Genomic DNA, 14,882 nt, shown 5'->3' with positions numbered 1-14,882 from the left:
GCATATGGAGTTCGGTTGGGGTCAGGTCCACACCGCTGCCTGGTTGTTCCAGCACGTTGGCTGAAAAGACGTTCCTTCCCCCGCTGCACTGCTGTTGGCCCCTTGGTCACACGTGAGACGCAGACGTGTAGGTATTTGTGGACTCTGTTGCTGAGCTGTTCGTCTACCCCTGGGCCAGCAGCACGCAGCTAGTACCGTGGTCAGTCTCAGTGTGGCAGTGAAGCTTCTCAAGCCTCATTGTTCTCACGATTGCCTTGGATGCTCAGGGTCTTTGTGTTTTAGAACCAGCTTGTCAATTTCTACCCCCAAACCTCCTGGGATCATGATAGGAATCTGCAGAATTTTTAGCTTAATAGTGTTTAGTTTTACAGTGTATAGACATGGCCTGTCTTTCTGTGTCGGTCTTTCTCAGCAGTGCTTTGCAGTTTTCAGGGTAGAGGTCTTGGGTGTATTTCGTTAAACTGATTCCTAAATATTTCATGTCAATAGTATTTGACAGTATTGTAAATGGATTTTTAAATTTTTCATTTCAAACTTTCCCTTGCTGGTATATAAAAATACGATATTTGTACACTGACCTTGAATCTTGCCAAATCTTACCAGTTTTAGTAGCTTTACTTTATTTACTTAACTTAGTTTTATGTAGATCATAAGGAATCCTGTGTTCTCTGTGAAGAATTTTCTTTCTGATCTTTACAACTTTTTTTAATTTCTTGCCTTTATTGCACTGGCTCGAACCTGTAGGATAATGTTGAATAAAAGCGGTAAGATTGGACATCCTTGCCTTGAACCTGATCTTAGGGACAGAGTATTCAGTATTTCACCAGTAAATGTGAGATTCATTGCACTTTTCTCCCCACAGATGTCCCTTATCAAGCTGATGTTCCCTCCTAGTCCTGATTTGCTGAGTTTTTATGATGGCTTTTTTACAATTGCTTTTTCTGCATCTACTAAAATCATGACTTTTATTTTGTTAATACTTTGAAGTACTTTGATTTTCGAGTATGAAACCAAGAGTGGGTTCCTGGGATAACCCCAATTTGGCCATGATGCGCACAGCAGCCTCTCTACGTATTGCTGGTCTGATTTGCTGATACGTTCTAAGACTTTTGTACCTATGTTCCTGCAGAACAGGGGTCTGTAGTTCTCATGTTTTGTGATGTCTTTGTCCAGTTTTGGTATCAGGGTTATGCTGGCCTCAAACAAGTTGAGAAGTTCTCACTCCTGTTTTCTAAATTTTTTAAGGTTGGATTTAATAGAATTCACTGGTGAAATCATCAGAGCCCAGAGTTTTGCTTTAAAGGGTAGCTCCTGACTTACAGATGCAATTTCTTTGATAGGACTAATTAAGGTTTTACATTTCATCTTTTTTCAGTTTGAGTATGTTCCATTTTTCAAAGATTTTGTCTGTTGCATCCAACTTGTCAGCTTTGTCGTCATAAAGTTGTTCATAACGTAGTCCTGTCTTCCTCACGTCTGTAGGACCTGTAGTGCCGTCCCCCTTTCATTCCTGGTATGTCTCTCTTCCCTTCATCAGTTTAGCTAGGGATTTGCCAATCTTTGTTTCTATGGAACTTTTGGCTTTTGATTTTTCTTTAGTATTTGTTTATACTTACTTTGGGTTTACTTTGCTCTTCTTCTTTAGCTTAAGGTAGAACCCTTTGTCACTGACTTTCTACCTCTCATCTGTTCTAGTGCTATTTATAGCTGTACGCCTCCTTGTAAGCACAGCTCTTAGCTGAGTCCTACAAGTGTTGATTTTGTTCTCGTTACTCACTTCAGAATATTTTCTAATTTCTTTTGATTTCTTCCTATGAGTTATTACAAGTGTATTTAATTTCCAAACATATAGGTTTCCCAGATATCTTATTATTAATTTCCAAGATAATTTTATTATGGTTGGAGGGCATAATCTGTAAACTTAAATCTGCTGGCTTTGGAGACTTAGGTTATGGCCCAGTGTGTGGTCTGTCTGCTGAACATACTATGCGCACTTGCGACGAACGTGTATTCTGCAGGTGTTGCTGCTAGTGGTCTCCAGGTGTCAAGGTGGCTGATGTGGCCTTTTACACTTTGTCCAATTCTATCAGCTGCTGAAAGGGAAAGTGCTAAGGCCCAACTACGACCCTGGGTTTAATTCTGTCGGGTTTTATTTGATGAACTGTGAAGTACTGTTGTTAGGTGTATACATGTTTGATAGTTTTTCTACCACACTGACGTTGTGTTCACCATGAAATGCCCCTTTGGTAACACCCCTTGTTTTGAAGTTTACCTGACATTCACATAGCACTGCAGGCCTCACGTGCCTGCAGTCCGCACAGCGTACCTTCCTTCACCCTTTTACTTTAAATGGTAGGTAACTAGACTTTCATTTTTTATCCTGAATTTTTTTGCTTTTTAGCCGAAACCTCACCTCTTTACTCACTGAAATCAGTAAGGACAGGCAGAGAAAGGGGATGGGGGTGGTGCCTAGGTAATGCCTCCCTTTTTTCCCCCTTTTTGTTAAAGTATTTTTTTAATTTTTAAAATTGAAGTATAATTGATTTACAATGTTGTGTTAGTTTCTGCTGTACAGCAGAGTGGTTCAGAAGTTAAATAAATTCATTTTCATAATTTTTTCCCTTGGCTTCGTGCAGGAAAGAATTCAAGAGCGAGCCACAGCTGAGGAAAGGTAGATTTATTCAGAGATACATACTGCATAGCGTGTGGGCTGTTTCAGAAGGCGAGAGAAAGGCCACAAGGTGTGGGGGTTGGGTGCTCAGGTTAAAGTAAAAGCAGGTACACACTCCACAGAGCGCAGGCCGTCCCAGAAGAGGAGGGAGCGAGAGGCCCATTTTCACGTTCTTTCCCATTATGGTTGATTACAGGGCATTGAGTGTGGCTCCCTGTGCTGTAATCTTACATATAGTAGTGTGTGTGCGTGTCTGTTAATCCCAAACTCCTGAATCCCCCCTCCCGCCTCCCCTGTCTTCCCCCTTTGGTAATGTTTGTTTTCTATATACGTGAGTCTGTTTGTTTTGTAAATAAGTTCCTTTGTATCATTTTTTTAGATGCCACAGACAAGTAATATATGGTATTTTTCTTTCTGTCTGGCTTGACTTAGTATGATAATCTCTAGGTCCATGCATGTTGACAGCCTTGCAGGCTCCCGTGTAATTACCTTTTTCTCTTGCTGCCTTTAGAATCCTCTTGAACTTCTGCCATTTTAATTATGTGCGTAGGTCTTGGTGTGGGTCTGTTTGGGACCCTCTGTGCTTCCTGTACCTGGATATCTGGTTCCTTCCTTAGGTTTGGGAAGTTTCAGCCATAATGTCTCCACATACGTCTTCAGTCCCCTCTCCTTTCCTGCCGGGTGCCCTGTGCTGTGCGTCAGCGCCTTCGCGTGACCCCACAGGGCTCGTACACTGCTTTCATTCTCCCCCCATTTATCCTTCCGTCTGCTGCTCTGACTGGGTGATTGCCATTATTCTACCTTCCAGATCGTTTACTTGTCCTTCTGCATCATTCAGTTTGGTATTTATTGCCTTTAGCTAAGCTTCTGTCTGGGCAAGTGAGTTTTCTAATTTTAACTGACTCCGCTTTATAGTTTCCAGTTCTTTTACAGTGATCTGCGTTTCTCCGATAGCCTTTCTTAATTCCTTCAGTATCTGTATTACCTCCTTTCTGAACTCAGGGCCTAGCAGACTGGAGAGGTCTGCTTCACTGTTTTTTCAGGGTGTTTCTCTTGACCTTGTGAGAGGTGTTCCTCTGGTCATTATACTGGTATTTCCCTGGCTCTGTGACTTCAGGAGAAAGTCACCCACTGTGGTCCTGAAGGCCAGTTGTAATGTGGAGGGCCCCTGCGTGAGTCTGATCATCTTGGTGTGCAGGCTACTTTTAGTGTGGACACCTGCCACATCTTTCCTCAGTGCGTGTTGGCCGTCATCCCCTTGGTGGGGGTGTGACTGGTGTTCTGATGACCAGAGCCTGCACTGGGTGTTGAGCAGGGCCTCCTCTTTGCTCTGTGGTTATCACAGCCCTTTCAGGGGCCAGATCTGCTCCCCAGTTGTTGGAGTAGAAGCCCGCAGAATGTTTCTGAGCTGCAGTGTGAGGTGGGCAGGACTGAAGTGCTTCCGCTGGGAGAGGAGCCACTGAGTATTCCTCTGCAGGAGCTGTCCGCCAGGAGGTGCGCTCTGTCACCTGTCGTGCAGGCTCAGTACGCTGCTTCTGGCACTGTCCTTGGGCTCACGTCAACCATGGGGATGCAGGCAGTTGGCCCAGGTGTCACTCAGTGGCTGTGCTCACAGAGCTGCTAAGTCAGGCACCAGGACCCGCTGTGGCCTACAGCGTCAGGCCCGCCCTGCCGCTACACGTGCACGCCTGCCGTGAACACGGGACCCATCCCAGCTGCTCACCGGTATTCTGCTGGGATGTCCACAGGCACCAAGCTTACAAAGGTACAGGACAGCACAAACTTGCCAAAGCTACCTGGGACTTGGCTCAGATTTCAGTCCCTCCCTTCACAAGTGCGTATTAACAATGGGGTTTTTACGGGGGGGGGGGGGGCGGCACACCCTATAAGCAGGCCGAGGAGGCTGCTCTGGTGGGGTGCTGCCCCCCCCTTGTGTGAGCTGTGTATGACAGACCCGGGCTTCACTGCACACTTCCGCACTCTCCCTCCTCCTCCCCGCCACCCCAGGGTGTCTGCACACAGCCCCTACATGCACCTCGACCCCAGACCCCAGTATTCCTCCCCTCTGATTTATCAGTCACATCCAGTCCCCAGTTTGTCTAAGTCTCTCTCACACCTCCCTTCTCTTCTCTTGGTTTACACCCTCATTTCTCACCGAGACCTTTTCAGTCACAGGCACACTGGACTCCACACTGACACAGAAGTGAGCTTTCTCAGCTGTTCTGGTACAAATCCATACCAGCTGCATGGGCGAGGGGACCACGCCTGTTTATTTCTGAGATACGAGTGTCAAAACAGACCCAGTCACGATACAAAGAATTCCACAGTTTGGCTGCAATTGGGTAGTCTGCCACCTTCAAATTACGGCGATTAAAGGGCACTTACTGTGCAAAATGGGGACTGGCCCACGACCCATCAGGGCTGCAGCGGGGCGGTGCTGGTGCCAAGTGGGAAGCTGGCCTGGAGGCTCCTCCTCCCACTTCAGACCTCGCTTGGAACTAGGTAAGGGGAGACTGGTCACAAGTTCGTTTCAAGTTTTTATTGTGATTCCTTATTTTCATACATGACTAACAACTTTCCCCAAAGGGATGCTACACAATCTCCATTCTGAAAGGATAGAATGTATTGACTGATCGTCAAAAATCCCTGTCAGGAAACTCCCTTGCTTTATCCTTGCTGCAGATGCCAGTCCAGCCCTGTTTCTGCTTCCGTCACACCGACAGGATCAGGCTCTGTGCTCGCTCAAGAACAAGCTGTAGGGACGTGTTCTGGATTCCCGTGGGTAAGTGCAGCTGGGATACTCAAAAGGCTGGGCCCCAACTTAAAGAGCTTTTTTCATATTTTTTTCTTTTAAATTTAGACTGTTAGAGCTGGATTATTAATCCAAGATTTGTGTTTGCCTTGGCTAGGCCAAAGCTTCCTCCTGACCAGGCTACTGGGCAGGGGCCTGTGTCCGATTTTCCTTCCACAGAGGAAGGCATCAGTCAGCCAGGAGATAGTCCTTCCCAAAGCAGCCACTGTCCCAGGCCCTGCTGGCTCCCAGAACTGCATGACAGAGCCAGAAGCCTTGCTCTCCCCTCTTAAAGAACCTATCTGGGCCATCTTCCCTCCTTCCTACCTGGCGGGGGCCCCTCATGATCATCATCACACACTCTGCGTTCTAATCTGTGACGCCCAGGGAGCGCGCTGGGCTCCACCCGGCCTGCACCCTGGGACCTTTCCTAATCTGGTACATCTTTGCCAAAGAAACCCCGACTGGGGGGTCATCCTCCCCCTATTTTTCTCTTGTTTGTGCTGACACTTCAGGTGGCTGTGCTGCCACAGGGGGCTCTGGCTCCAGAGGGAGTGACGGTGGCTTTGTGAGCTGGGATGTTCCTCCAGCACCTAGTAACAGAACAGACCGCTTCAGTTCTCAGTTCCAGAAGAAAGCGTCATTTCACTGTTAAGTTTCAAGAAGAAACCCCGTATTTTGTGGGACTAGTGGGACTGTGGCGTATCTTTGCAGGTGTGAAGGAAAACCATGACTGAAGAAATAAAGCAAGTCAAGTTTGTCTTCAATGACCTTATAAGAGAAATCTTTAATTACCTGCACCATGCTGACTTATATGATAAGGCAATGGGAATAAAGCAAGACTACATCAGGAGAGGTACCGTAATGTTTCTAACTTGAATATTGTGAAGTCCCAGCTTACTGACCATCCAAATAAGCCTGCCAGTAGCTGTTACACAATTTGCCTTAAGAGAACAAGTGACAATCTGGTCACCCTCAGGCTTTTTTTCCTCTTCTAGGCTACACTACATTGGACATGCTCTGAGTCTGAAAAGCCAAACCTCATTCAAAGCTGGAATCTCTGCAGGCATGTGTGGCTGGTACTCACAGGTCCCCATACAGCTGTGCACAGCTTCCTACCTGAGGGAGGCTTCCTGCACGCAGCTGCTGAAGACATCGCCTGTCCTAGAGCTTGATTGGAGCCCAGAGGCTGCTGGAAACTCGTAGCTTTGTTGGTTGAAGTGGTCCGGTGCTTTGATTTGGGATCTTTAACTGGTTTAGTCCAGACCAGGGCCTCCCCAACCTGGAGAGCAGCTCCCAACTTCTGGGCCACCTCAACCATCTTGTGTCCACATGGGAAGGAAAAACAAAGTCACAGGTATGACCAGCAGATATGAGTTTCCTGCTAGGCCTTCGGGGGAGGGGGTGTCTGCTGTACTAGCACTTGAGGGAGGAAGTACTTCCTGCAAAGAAGTCGTTCTCAAACAGCAGAGAACACATTTCTTAAAGGCTCTCAAAACCCAGTAATTCAAGGTTGGTGCATTCAGTGCATTACTGGACTGAATTCCTGCCTTCCCTATGTGAGAAGTGGGAGGAAGCTACAAAGAGACACAGAACTCAACTTAAATGAGCTGTATTATCAGTAACAGGTAACTCGGGAAGCCCAAATTTCCTTATATTTTCTTCCAGGAAAGTTTTTTCTCAAGCTATTACTAACTTAAGAATTCATGCCATCAAGAACATTAAAGCCAAAACAGGCATGAGCCTATAATATATTAGGTACCTTTATATACATTATATATTATATATTATATATATATGTGTGTGTGTGTGTGTGTAGTATATATATACACATACACCTAATATTTGGATTATTTGGGCTTGATTCCAAAGTCTCCTGACAGCTTGCCTATGACTCCTGGGAGCTGGGGAGGGACGTACCTCCGGATCGAAGTCCAGGGAGCTACTGTCCTTGAGCATGTTGACTTTCTTCTCCATCTCCTGGTACTGGGCCCGGGCGCCGCCCTTCTCGCCCTGGTTGTACAGCAGCACGGCGTAGTTCAGGTTTACTAGAGGGTTACACCTGTGCCAGCAGACAGTCTGTGGGGCTGGGGCTTCAGAGCTCCTTCTCATTACACAAAAACAGCAGAGATAGCTCCATCCCACAGCAAGCTAGGGGACACACATGGTGTGTGCACCAGTGGAGAAGAATCAAGGAATTAACTGCCCAACCAGCAAAGCAGGTATTGGGACCAAGTCTGACATCCTGGCCCTCAAGAGACCAAAAAGGGATCCCGACTCAGCTGCCTAACTGACGCCCGTAGAATACACCCCAGGAGAGTCAAGTTCATCTTCGATTTAAACTGAGCCCAGAGAGCATGTGCTATTCCAGCGAGCCCACGTCTACCAACACCCAAGCCCACTGCCAGCTCTTTCTCTGGCCTCCCGACTACTTAGGGCTGGAAAGATTGTCTCACAAAGAGTCATTGTCGGCCTGCTGTGCACAAGGGCAGAGAAGCAGCCGGGCTAACTCAGGCAACCACTGACTGTGGCGCCACCTTGTGGCTTTGGGGAGTCCAGCCCTCCCAACACCTCTCCTGACGGAGCAGCTCACTTGTCCAGGCGCACGGCCTCTGTGTAGGCTCTCCTGGCATTCTCTGTGTCTTCCAGGTTGGTCAGAGCCACTGCAACAAAGAAAGTGAGCGCTGCGGCTGTAGAGCCCAGCGTAGGAAACAAGGGGAATATGTGAAGACAGCAGCTCATTCAGCCCCCAGACGTGGCTCCTACTGCACCCTCTCCGGTTCCAGCACCACCACCTGCTCAGCCATTCAGCTTGGATACCTGGTGTCATCTCCAGCAGTCCCCGCTCCACAGTTAACCAGCTGCCAAGTTCCACGGATCCCACTTTTTGCAGCTCCTTTGGTGACACCTGCCCTTGCTGAGTTATGTCGGGTTTTCCATCTCGTTCCCCAGGGGCATGTCCCCACCTGCTTCCAGCCCCTTGCCACAGTGCTGCCAGGTATCTTGCTGACAGACAGCAAATGTGACCACGGCACTAGCTACTTGAGCAGCCTCACTCCTCTCCATCACTCATAACCATCATCTTTAAACTGCTCTTCAGCAACAGAACACTCAGCCCTTTCTAGTCAGTATTTTCTGGAAGGCTGATCTATAAAACAAAAACAGCTGCTCTGGAAGCCCTGCCTGCTCCACCCACCCACCAACCATGCACCTGCTTCTAGCAGACACAAGAGGAGAGCTAGGAATACATGGCCTCGGGGAGCACGTCTACAGCCCCTGTGCTGTACCCACGGCCCTCCGAGCTCTGACCCCAGACCACCTCCCCTGACCAGTCTCCCACTAACAGCCAGGTCCACCCTGCAGCTCCAGGGCTGCAGGCCTTCACTCAGGGCTCCTCAGCCATTCTGTGCTACTGAATTCCAGCTCACCTTTCAAACCCCACTGTGAAGACTCTCTCTACTTCATGAAATCAGGATTGCTACTCATGTGCTACAGTACAGCTGTTTACACTCTTGTATCCCATTCCAGCTGGGCTCTCTGTATTTGTACTCAGGTAAATACCAAATACCCACCACTCAACTTGCTTTCACAACCTTTCTCTTATAAATCAGAACACCAAATGACCCAAAAAACCACCTGAGAACTACTGTCACTAAGAACATGGAAACTGCTTTTAGGTGTACACTTAGTCAACTTGGTATATGGAGAAATAGCCCCCAGAAAGAGTGTTTAGTCAATACTTTTATAGTAACATGAATAACAGACTGTAATAATGATACCAAAACCAACATACCATTCACTGGCTGATTGATCATATAATCCTCTCATCAATCCTATGGGCTACAGCCAGTAACTAGTAGAGGCAGGACCCTCCCTAATGCCCGAGATCTTAACACTTGATGAAAACTGGAGCTTAGATGGGCTCAATGTATATAAAACCGAGTCGTCAAGCCGAGGGAAAACCATGGTACAAGGTGAACTAGGGATCAGCCTGACTTAACCTGCTGGTCTTCAGGTGAAATCCCCCCAAGTCCGGAGCAACAGCACGCTCTGTCGTCTCTCTCTCGTATTTCTTCAGGCTCTAGGACGGTAACCCAGATTCCCATGGCATCTGCAAGGGAGTGGCTTCCATGGGACATTTAACCACATTTGACTCCTACGACTAACTCGCTCCCCTCATTACAGCCTGCGGAGGGGCCTCCAGGTAAACGTCTTACCAGCCAAGAGCATGTAGAGCTCCCCCATCTTGGGCTGGAAGTTGATGGCGGCGCTGAGGAAGTGGAAAGCCGACGCGTACTGCTGCATGGTCAAGTGCACGAGGCCCAGGTTGTACAGGATCTTCCAGTCGAAGGGTGCCAAGTAGTTGGCTCGTTTCAGGCAGCTGATGGCCTGGAGGAGAGGGGGGCCCTCCGTGAGAGGTGGGGCAAGCTGGGCAGCCCCAGTAACTAGGAACACAAAGCAGGAAGAGGACACTCACTGCCACGTATTTCTTCTTGCCAAAGAAACACATTCCGATGTTATTCCAGAGCGGAGGACTTTCTGGAACAGCACAAGCGACAACTCTGTATTTGGTGAGGGCAACATCAAAGTCCCCATGGGTCTGCATCATGCTGCCTGCTGCCAAGATGGCCTGAAAACGTGACAAGTTGGTGACTCAGTCATTCCCAGAAGGCTGGAGCAGTGAAGCAGCCTTCCTGAGTCGAGACACTGAGCAGGCGCATCAGCTCTGGGGGGCAAGAAGCTGCTTCCAGGGGCCTACATGACACCCCAGCCACACGACAGACACTCCTGCCCCAACACCAGGGCTCTCCGGCAGGACAAGAACAGAGACAGTGTCGCTGAGCACCCAACTCGTCTGTTTCCTACTTCTTGCCAGGAAAGTCAGTGCTTCAGAGAAATAGGGTCTTCAAGTAAAAACTGCCATCAACCTGTTCCCTGCAGCCCCTGCTTGGTATCAAGGTGTTCTAGACAACTCACATGCACCTGCCTTCAGCCACTTAAGGTTCAGCTCATTCTGCCACAGGGCAAGAGGTGAGTCAACTCGAGCTTCCCCAGCCCAGTGCTTCAGGTCTCTAAGCAAAAGGGTGGAAGTCAGGCTGACACAGCTGCCGAGACAGGCCTGGGTCTGTGCCCCGAACAAGCAGCCTGTTTCACTGCTTCTCCCTCAAGGATGCTCATCCACTTGATGGTGATCTCACCCTCAAAGTCGCATCTGGACAGCTGTGACCTCAGACTCATCAAGAGTCTGGAAGCAGTTTTACCAGGTTTATTTCTGACAGCAGTTGTGGAGGCTTTGCTAACTTCCTGCGTAACACACGCAGCTTCAGCAGCCCGACAGCTTCGCTCTCTGCACAAGCTACAGCCCTGATACAGCAAATGTGCTCTTTCAGGAGAAAAGCAGCAGAGCACTAACGCTTCGCAGTGTTTCCAAGTAAGAAGAGCCATCTTCATGGCTTTTCTAAGAAAAGGGTACTTTCTCAGGTATTCAAAATGTTTTCAGGGCCAGATCACCTGTGGGAGCAAGGGGGCCATCTGTGTGAAGGCTCTGGGGTTTGACAGCCTGCAGTACCTTGTAGTTGGTAGGGTCATAAGTCAGTGCATTTCCAAGATGTTCAAATGCCTTCTGGTAAATGCCGAGCTTGGAGAAAAGCAAACCAGAGAATTACATTGCAGGGGAGATAGCAGTAGGAGACTGGCCAACCACACCCTCAACAGACACACTCTGACTTTTCTGAGTTCTTTTGACAAAAAAAAGAGCTAGATACCAGATTTTAAAAAAAGAAAACGAAGATCCCCACAGTTGTTTGCCCTCCTATTTTGTTGATTTGTCCCCTAACAAGGTCATAGTGGCTATTTGCCAGGAACCATCTGGCCACACTAGTGCTTTTCTGCACTAATGCCTCTTGGCAGGAAATGGGCTGGTTAGCCTCATCTCCCCTGGGCCAACCTCCCGAGCCAAAGCCCAGGAAGGCCCAGGGTTACACTCCCTTTGAAAGAAAAATGAAACAGACAAAAAGGCCACCACAGTGGCAAAGCTGGAGGCAGGATCTGCTGAGCAGGGAACTTGGGGGACTGATATGGGCAGCGCAGGGAGCGGCCCCTCAGGGATCCCTGGGCCCCAGGGCCTCAAGCTGATACAGGAAAGTGATGGAGCTAAAAGAATCCCATACTCTCAGCAATGTGGAGAGGGGGGAAACTTCTTATTCTAGATAATGCTTTGCCTTCTCTCTTTCCTACAGGGCCCGGCTGAGAAGAACGAACAGAACTGGCCTTTGCCAGCCTCAGTAGTATCGCAAGTGTCTCCTCCCACAATAAAATGCCAGCCCCCTGAACACAGTTATTTCTCATACATGTTCTTTCCGTGGTTGGGTAAGAAGTATGATTGCACAAGGCTTACAGATTTATTTGCTTCTGATTTGAATGCAGAAAATTAATTCCTTTAGCAGACAGTATCAAATGCAGAGAGTAGGGTTCATGTGCTTTAGTCAGCTGTGTTGAAGTAAAATAAAAATGCGGGAAAACACCACACACAGACCCAATGGCACGTCTAACGTCAGCGCAGGGACAAGCCAAGAATTCTCCTCACCTGCAAGTAGAGCAATCCTAAAGTTGTAAGAAGTTCTGTGTTTTCCGGGGAGAACCTGCAACACAGAGAGGCTCAGAGGGAAAGCAGGCGTGTCTAAGACCCTGCTGCGCCGCCCACGCCCCGAGCGGACTCCTGAAGGGATCTGGGAACTGCCCTCGAAAGCACGTCCCCTCAACCCTACAGGACTTAGACCTCGGACTCCTTTCTCAGGACCCTGTCTGAGTGCCGAAGCCCTCGGAAAGAACCTGTGGAATAGCCTGCGTCACTGTTTTGGTTACACTAATAGAATTAAAGCATAATCCTTTATAAACCAAGTCAGTCTAGAACACACACGGCTTTAGCCACTTCCCTCTAGTGAGATTTTTTTTGTTGTTCTCACCAGAAAAACAATGCCAGGCAGCATGATTTTCCGTGTAATTTAGGATCCCAAGGTCCCTAATTCTCTGCTCCATAGTAAACAAAAAGCCATACTAAACAGCCAAACTAAAAAAGGAAGACACATACCAGCTCTAGGGAAGAATTAGCTGTTGGCTTTGGGGAGTAAACACTGGCTTAAGTAAAAGATTATCTGCCTTTCCAATCCCTCACTGATACTTGTCTTTGTCACAAAACCAAAGCAACACTGAGCGGAGACAATCTGACCACAGGATCATCAGACAGTTTCAACAGTGAAAATGGCAGGTGAGGAACAACGTCTCCTGTTTCTACGGAATGAGGTAACACACTAGTCACCTCTGGGGAGACCAGAACCGGAGGGCCAAAGCCCCAGCCAGGGAAGGCCTGCCTGAGCTGGCCAAACAGAGCTTCCTCAGTTCAGCTGAGAACTTGCCCTTCACTTTTTGCCATAAATACCCATTCTGATCACCCTCCTTCCCCAAACCAAGCACATAAAACCTCCGTGATTCTGGTGGCATCCATCCCCCACATAAAACATGACTACTCTCTCCAAAGCCGTGGGTCATAAACAACGGTGTCCACAATCTCAGCGAGGCTCCAGATGGTCAGCTGTCCTCTTCTCTCCCTTGAGAATCTCAGCGACTTAAGTAAGTCCTTGACCAGCCACTGGAAGAATGTGTGAGCTAACGTGATTTCTGAGCCAACTTCTAGATTGCAGGAGTCAGGGGTCAAGGCTCCCACCCAGCACCACGGAGGTCTAACACATGCTACATTCACTCCCTCCTCCTTGTCCACATCAACGCAGCCTCTTGATGACAGAAGTCTTTTCTAGCTTAACGAACCAAAGGATTTTTATGTTGTTTTATCAGTTTAGATACAAAATATGGTTGAAGAAAATTCAGAAGCAGTGTTCTAATACAACCAGAAAAGTTACTATAATGGTAGAAGACAAGTTAATTAACAAATTAAAAGAAATCTAAGTTTAGTTCAGAGTCTAATTATCAGGAATAATAGACTCTGTGGCCTTGAAACCAGGCATTCTATCAAGTGACCAAACAAGTGAGGCACTGAAGCATTTTCCTACAGCTACCCCCCTTAAACAAACAAGACCCTACACAGAAAACACGGTAGCACGTGTCCGTACAGAGTTAACAGAACACCATACTGGGAAAGCCCATCAGTTCCATTATCGATAGGGGTTTGGCCACCCTAATGATATTTTTCAAAAACAGGGATTGGTCTCAAGGCTAATAGGTCCAGATCTTTATTACTGAATCAGATTTCTTTCCCTAATATCTCTGGGAACACAAAATCTTCCGTAAAGTTTAAAACCACAATGGCAGACTGCCAGCTCACTCCCAAATCTGTTCTCTCCTTCCTCTCGAGTAAGTCTGCCCACCTCCCCTGCAGCTAGGTGTGGCCTCCTCACTCATTTCGAACCTTAGAATGTGAGCAGGAACAACGTGCAACTAACTGCCTGTTTTCTGTACTCAGCTTCCCATACCACCTCCCCCGAGCATGCCTGGGGCATGGATGCTACAACCATGCAAGTGCAGACGACGACCTAAGGAATCAGGGGTGAATGTGGAAGGCACCTGGATCCCTAACTGACCTTGCAGAGCAGAGCTGCCCAGCGAGGCTAGACCAGCCACACTAACAGATGGGAAAGAAACATAAGTCTTCATCATTTAAGCCACTGGAAGCTCTAAATATTAGCTTAACATTTACTCTTAACTCATCCAACTAGTAACCAGTCACATGTTCTCTCAGCCTTGGGAGTTCATGACTGCTCCCATTTCCGTTTCAGTTTCTCACTGCTCTAAAGGAAACAGACACACTTACTCCACTGCTTTCTTGTAGATTTCGATGGCCTTGTCCAGGTCTCCCTCCAGCAGGTGGATCTTGCCCAGCATTATGTAGGTCAGATCATGCCTGTTCAGATGCAGGGCATTGTGCAGCTGGTCTTGTGCCTAACAAGGTTGATGGAGTGAAGAGACGCACATCACTACCATGAAAGGACAGTGACTCTGTGTGGCTAATGTAAAGACAGAGCCCCGGCTGTCCTAATGCAGGAACATCACATTTCAGCAAACACCCCACTACCCAAAAAACCGACACACCCAAACTGCTTGCTCCCAGAACAGCTACAACATGGGGCGCCTGCCTCTAGAGCCACCTGGGGGGTTTGTACAGAATAATTAACCTTTTGAGTGTTTCCTGATTCCTGATATTCATCCTCATGACTTGTATGTTATAAGTCAAGAGGGACATCGTAGTACAGAGTGAGCATGGCCCCAAACTCGGCCTCAGTTGCATCGCTGACTGACTACACACCCTTCCCAAGGGGTGCACCTCATTTTCCTCACCAACTTTTTTTTAATTTAAGTATAGTTGATTTACATTTCAGGTGTTGAGTGATTCAGTTATATATACATATA

At 47.9% G+C, this 14,882-nt stretch overlaps 1 protein-coding gene and 1 long non-coding RNA gene across 3 annotated transcripts in view; one reads left to right on the top strand and one right to left on the bottom strand.

The window, feature by feature from the left end:
- Positions 1–5,191: 5,191 nt before the first annotated feature.
- The window catches only part of BBS4 (Bardet-Biedl syndrome 4), a 38,070-nt gene continuing 28,379 nt past the window's right edge, over positions 5,192–14,882 (bottom strand). For both annotated transcript variants that reach the window (XM_006182020.3, XM_014557022.2), the window contains 9 exons: positions 14,287–14,414; positions 12,049–12,103; positions 11,032–11,100; positions 9,940–10,092; positions 9,680–9,851; positions 8,056–8,125; positions 7,383–7,524; positions 6,582–6,783; positions 5,192–6,055 (listed from right to left, as the gene is read on the bottom strand). In XM_006182020.3, coding sequence (XP_006182082.2) covers positions 5,946–6,055; positions 6,582–6,783; positions 7,383–7,524; positions 8,056–8,125; positions 9,680–9,851; positions 9,940–10,092; positions 11,032–11,100; positions 12,049–12,103; positions 14,287–14,414 — 1,101 coding nt within the window. In that variant the 3' untranslated portion in view covers positions 5,192–5,945. The remainder of the gene's footprint in view (positions 6,056–6,581; positions 6,784–7,382; positions 7,525–8,055; positions 8,126–9,679; positions 9,852–9,939; positions 10,093–11,031; positions 11,101–12,048; positions 12,104–14,286; positions 14,415–14,882) is intronic.
- Positions 5,354–14,288, top strand: LOC116660204. Its single transcript, XR_004315611.1, has 4 exons — positions 5,354–5,453; positions 6,177–6,318; positions 6,461–10,493; positions 11,702–14,288. It is a non-coding gene; the product is annotated as an uncharacterized LOC116660204 (long non-coding RNA).

The sequence above is a fragment of the Camelus ferus genome, chromosome 27 (assembly GCF_009834535.1).
Source record: "Camelus ferus isolate YT-003-E chromosome 27, BCGSAC_Cfer_1.0, whole genome shotgun sequence".
In the NCBI taxonomy this organism is placed as follows: domain Eukaryota; kingdom Metazoa; phylum Chordata; class Mammalia; order Artiodactyla; family Camelidae; genus Camelus; species Camelus ferus.
This window is presented reverse-complemented; position numbering and strand designations above follow the sequence as displayed.